Source organism: Melospiza melodia, chromosome 6, assembly GCF_035770615.1.
Source record: "Melospiza melodia melodia isolate bMelMel2 chromosome 6, bMelMel2.pri, whole genome shotgun sequence".
NCBI classification, from domain to species: domain Eukaryota; kingdom Metazoa; phylum Chordata; class Aves; order Passeriformes; family Passerellidae; genus Melospiza; species Melospiza melodia.
The window spans coordinates 49,406,459-49,412,458 of NC_086199.1; the positions used below are offsets into that span (position 1 = coordinate 49,406,459).

General features: G+C 47.4%; 1 protein-coding gene across 1 annotated transcript in view; it reads right to left on the bottom strand.

Moving 5' to 3' along the window:
* The window catches only part of CSTF3 (cleavage stimulation factor subunit 3), a 46,715-nt gene extending 41,633 nt beyond the window's left edge, over window positions 1-5,082 (bottom strand). The window contains exon 1 of the mRNA XM_063160562.1: window positions 4,905-5,082. Within this exon, the coding sequence (XP_063016632.1) occupies window positions 4,905-4,934 (30 nt within the window). The 5' untranslated portion in view covers window positions 4,935-5,082. The remainder of the gene's footprint in view (window positions 1-4,904) is intronic.
* Window positions 5,083-6,000: the final 918 nt, after the last annotated feature.

Below are 6,000 nucleotides of genomic sequence, written 5' to 3' on the forward strand. Positions count from 1 at the left end.
GGCACACTGAAATTATGTATTTCTCATTGCAGTGCTTGCACAATAGCCAATATCCAAACTGGGAACATGGAATTCCTGGGTGTTCACTGCCATTATCCTGCCCCTAGATAAGCATTTCCAGGGAAGCTCATCCTGTAGCAAACCACTTCAGGGAGTTTAATCAGCAGAAAAATAATCCTGTTGGAAAAGGGATTAACTTTCTAATAGTTCAATCCCCTGGTTTCAGGATCAGATGCAGCAAAAAGGACACAAAACCATTCAGGACTCCAGCAGCCTCAACTTAGAGCAGCTGAAATACCATCCAGCTGAACCTAACCAGATACTGGCTTTTAACTTGCCTTGGCTTTAACTTTTCTTTTACACAGACTGTAAAAACCCTTTTTCCCTCTGCTTTTGTTAAGTCTGTGCAGTAATCTCTACATCATCAGGATCCTATCCCATGAGCATCTCTCTGAAGGTCATGGAATTATTTTAGCTCTTAGGGTTTTCTACAGATTACCACCACCTAGTCCAGCTCACAACTACCCTTTTATTATTTATACACTGCCAAACAGCAATAGAACTGAAGTCTCACAGATACCAGAAGTATAAAAAGATCTTTCCAAAATCTCAAGAGACCTAAACCCACATTTCTAGGAAGGGATCTAGTAGCTCCTTCCCACAAAATCCATCAACTCCACAAAATCCAATTCTGAAGTCATAAAGGATGCCTGAGGGAACAAAACCAGAGGAAATAAAGTCCATTTTTAGTATTTGCTTATTTATCAATCATCTCCAAGGGAATATTCTTGGTTTATATTATATTCCTAAAATCAACAGTTTCCTCAAGCCTCTCAAATAAATCGTCATGATTCCAACCAAAGTGTCTAAGAAAATACCTAAATACCTTCATATTGTTTGCAAAACTAAATACATCCAGTAGTTTAAGGTATCCTCCTGTTTCCACAAAAGGATCCTCTGCAGTGGAAAATAAATAAATGTGTTTACAACACCTGCTACATCCAGGGAGTGGCCAGCTCAAGATGCTCTAAAAACTACCACTAATGATGAAATAAGAACTTCTACAAACCAAAGCAGATTTTTCTTGCAGGATTGTGTGGGTTTAACATCACAGGAGGAGCTGTTGGATACAAAATGGCAGGAATTGTAATGGCTACTTTAGTCAAATTGCTTTAATATCCAAAAGGAGCTTTCTGGCCATTCACACACAGCCAGTTTGCTGGTTTGGCACACTTCAGCACAGCCTGAACTGTGAATGGAATTTCAAATATATTAACATCCATTATATTAACTTGACAAGCATTGGTAGTTGTTCAGTTTGCTAAATTTACAGGTTGGTTTCGTCTAAGGCTTTTTTCCCTTTAAGCTTATTTAAAGCTGCATGTGCAGAGAAGAACAAGTTTTAAAACCCTTTCCTCAGTAACACAACCCTTCACTGGGGGAACTGTAGTTTCAGCTTAGCAACACTTGCACTTTCTTAAATGTTTTTAATGCCTTGATTTCTTCTATTCTACACTAAACCACTTGGAAAAAAAATGTGTCCTTTAAGGCTGGAGCAGACACAGCCCAGGATATTCATCTTGACCAAAAAAGGAACTTTTGTAAGTACTGCCCCATCCCAACATCATCTGGGCTCAAAACTCCAGAGAAATTGAAATTTTAGATTAGTAATGATTACCATTCTTCCCTCACAGGACTATTTCCCAAATGTTGCACTGACACATTTTTCACTTGAACTTCTTATTTGCATACCTGGAACTTACTGACTCTGGAAATACACCTAAATGACAGTTTTTACACAGTTGTAAATAAATTGTCATTAAAGCACTGCATTACAAACTCAGGAGCTTTCCTTCAGCAATACTTGCACTTATTGTGTCTACTCTTAAAGAGCTTTCTCTAGAATGGCTCCTCCTGTGATGTTAAACCCACACAATCCTGCAAGGAAAGTCTTCTTTCAGCACTGCACTCAGTGACATCTATTTTTAAAATATTACACTGAAGTTAACTGCAACTTTACAACATTTACTACTGTCTTGAGCATGCAGAAACTTTCATGATGTACCACATCAAACAGACACATGACAAAGAGAGGAAGGAATCAAAAGGGACAAAAGTACCTGAAGAAACCAGAACAAACTGGTTTTGAGGTATTTTTATAGTCACAGACAATACAGACTTTTTTTTTTCCACAGATCCATATTCATGGAACATAAAAAATGCATCTCAGACTGGGGTAGCATCTTAGAAACTCTAACTGGGAGTGTGAAATGCATGTTGTAACCTTAAAAGACTGGAAGGTAACTAAGGCAGGGGCAAAGCAAATGTTATGTGATCATCAGATGCAGGTGATGCCTGGCAAGCATTTATAAAGTGGGGAATGGAGGTTTTGTCACCAAGCCCATGAAACAAGCACCGCGACTGACATGAAACTGGATGTGCACACACAGGAGCACAAACACGTCCAGACATGCAGAGGTGCAAGCATGGGCTCTTTGTAACCCTGGGCAGAGCCTGCCATGGAATTTTCTGGCAAACAGTGGCAGATGCAGCAGCCCTTCAGTCTACAAAAGTGCATTTCTGTGACACAGACAGGCTGAGTGCTTGCTATTCCAGAAACTGACCCTGGAAATTCTGCTTTGTTCAACACCATGAGGCCTCGACAGAAATCTGGCAGAGGCCTGATGGATTTGATGTCCTCACATGCTCCAGCTGGTTCTTTAGGACTAATCTGGGCCCAGCACAGAACACAGAGCAAGAATTTAAATACACTCCAAGAGTTGTGGCTGCATTGCATTTCTGTCCTCCTGCTCCAGCTTGCTCTACAGTAACACAATGAGGAGACAACCTACATAACACAGGTGAGGCTCCTGTCACACAGCAACAACTCCTGCAGCTAAGCCTGGCCTAAGGCTGCAATGCCAGCCTCAGTTTCCACAGGCAGGCACAGCCAGAACCCTGTGCAGGTAACTGCAGGCCTTTCATCCAGCACCAGGCTGGCCCACAGCAGCTGCAGTGAGGGTGCCCCAGGCTCTGCTGCTCCTCCCTCCAGCAAATCAGAATCCACAAGCCTTCATCAGGAGGATGGAGCAGTAGAAATTAAAACATAAAAATTAACCCAACCTATATGAATGAGCAGGTTTTTTAATTAAGTGCACCCAACATGAACACAGAAATAATAATAGGCAAAAAAAAGGAACCTGATTATGGCCCAAAGACCAAGTAACTCAACCTTTTGCTTATCAAATCCTCCCTTGCAAAAGAATATAAAGTCTAAAGTCAGCAGGACTGCAGTTAAATAGTAACACTTTACAAGCTGTAGAAACACACGTGCCCTTTTAACAAACAGCTTAACTGAGCCATGAAACATCAAAGTATTCCTGAAAACATTCTGGAGTGGGGAGATGAAACCTGGAACGTGCCACACACCAGCACTAACAACATTTTGCTGTGGCACATTCTTACTTCTCTGCAGCCATGCATCTCATGATGAAGGGAACCATCCTGCAGGATGCCCAAACACACTGAGCAGCCTGGAGCACACAGGGAATGTTGGGGCATGACCCTAACCAGGCAGATCCTGAGTATTTTACACTCTGAGCATCACATTTCCTATACCCACCCCATCCACCAAAACAGTGAGCTTATAGATAAAATTGACACCCCATCCTTTAGGGGTATAAGGCACAGGCATACAGAAATTCAGCAGTTTGGTAAGAAACTAACATTCTACAAAGAAAAAGCCACTTCAAGAAGCAACTAAGGCATCAGCTTGATTTTAAGTATTTCTAAAGGCTAAGATACGTGGTTGTTATCAATAACTCTTCCCATGTGGCTGTTATCAATAATTCTTCCCTCAATCAGGAATTTTCATCCCCACCCCTCCAACTGATACAGATTTTAAACATAATCCCAACTACTAAAAAAAGCCATTTTGGAGAAACTCTGCCAGTAAATCAGAAGTCGTTCATAGTAATACTAGATTTAAAAAGGTGACATACAACACTGCGGTAGCTCTCTATAAATTAAGATATTAGAGTAAATACGGACTTTAGCCTATTTAAAAAAAAAAAAAAAAAAAACCGAAACAACAAAACCAACAAAAAACAACCAAACTCCGCTGAAACTGCAGCTATTTCACAGAATCCCAGAAGGATGAGGTTTGGAAGGGACCTCTGGAGATCCCCTAGTCCAACCCTGCTGCCCAGGCAAGGTCACCTGCTGGAGTAGGTGACACAGGAATGGGTCCAGGTGGGATTGGGATGCGTCCAGAGAGGAAATTCCGCGCCCTCCCTGGGCAGCCGATCCAGGGCTCTGCAACGCTGAACCTAAAGCAATTCTTCCTCATGCTGAGCTGGCACTTCTGGGCCTTCAATTTAACTCCCTACTAAACGAAACGAGCGCTGTACTGTAAGAAAACCCTTTATCAAGCAAACGCGTGTTTATCGTTTCTAGTTTAAGGATTAAGTGTATTTAAGCAATGCTTTATTCTGGAGGTGTCGTTGGAGGCCTTCGCCATGAAACGCCTGAGTTCGGCCAACGCTCGCTTTACATAACACCGCAAGCTGCCTCTGCAAACAGCCCGTCCGAGCTGCGATTCGCTCCCGGAGTGCGCTGCCTTCCGCGGCCACGGCCGAGCGGGACCGGGACCGTGACCGGGCCGCCCATTGTCCGGCTGGGCCTGAGAGCCGGAGCTCCGGGCTCATCACCGCCCGGGCCGGGCCAGCTCCGCTCCCCGCCCGCCTACGGAGCACACGGAGCTCCTCCGACGGCCAGCGGGGCAGGGGAGCCCGATCGGGCTCAGGGCCGCGCTCCGCTGGGCCCCGCCGCACGCCCGCCCTCACCGAGCCCACACCGCCCCGCTCCCTCAGGGCGCGGCCTGCGCTCACCCTGCCCCGCCTCACCTGGTCGCCGGCGGTTCCCTCTCCGGACATGGCGCGTTCAAAGCGGGCTGGGGCGCGGGGCCCCGAGCGGGTTAAAACTCCTTAAAAATCGCTCGTCCGGCCGCAGCCGCCGCGCCCGGAGAGCGGCAGCGAGAGAGCGGCAAAATGGCGGCGGCACCTCCGGGCCGGGGGCGGGGGAGCGGGGCTGGCGGGAGGAAGTGCGTCATCGCGGCGCGCGGGGGCGGCCGGAAGGGGCGGGGCTGCGCTGAGGGCGGGAGGCTGCGCTGAGGGCGGGAGGCTGCGCTGAGGCGGCGCTTCCTCTCCCCGCTCCTCTTCCTCTCCTTTTTCCTTTTTCCTCTCCTTTTTTGCCCTTCCTTCCCTTTCCACGTCGTGGGGACACAGCTGGCTCCCCGGAGCCGCTGCTGCCCCATACGGGCAGGATGGAGCGGCGATGCCCGGCCCGGCCATGAGGGTGGGCCCGTGAAGGCGCGCTGAGGCGGCGCTTCCCCTTCCCGCTCCTCTTCTCTCCCCGCTCTTCTTCCTCTCCTTTTTCCTGCCCTTTCCCTGCCCCTTCCTTCTCTTTCCACGTTGTGGGGACAGAGCTGGCTCCCCGGAGCCGCTGTTGCCCCACACGGGCAGGATGGAGCCGCGATGCCCGGCCCGGCCATGAGGGTGGCCCTGGGAGCTGCTGTAGCCGCGCTCATGGCACCCCTCAGAGGGATGGAGCGAGCTGCGGGAGCTCGGAGACTTCCAGCAGCTCCTTGCCGGCGCTTTGCCTTCGCTGAGGCAGCGCCAGAGGCGGCTGCCAGCCGCAGGGCCGTCCCTTGCACCTCACAAGCGCTTTTGCTGATTGAGACAAGTTCAAAACCCAGGCTGAGATCGCGGTCACTAAAGATGTCAAGGGCGCAGGAGGGAGCTTCCTCTAAAGCTACTTAGTTTTTGTGGAAAATGCCAATCATTTGTTTTTAAAATGTTCAAAGTTTAATAGTAATAAAAATGGCTATAAAAGTAGTACTATAATTAGAGTAATAATGATTTGGACAATTTGAATTGAAAAAGGACCCACGTTAACAGAGGATTAACCCTTAAAAGCAACAGCCTGTTGCATATTCATACA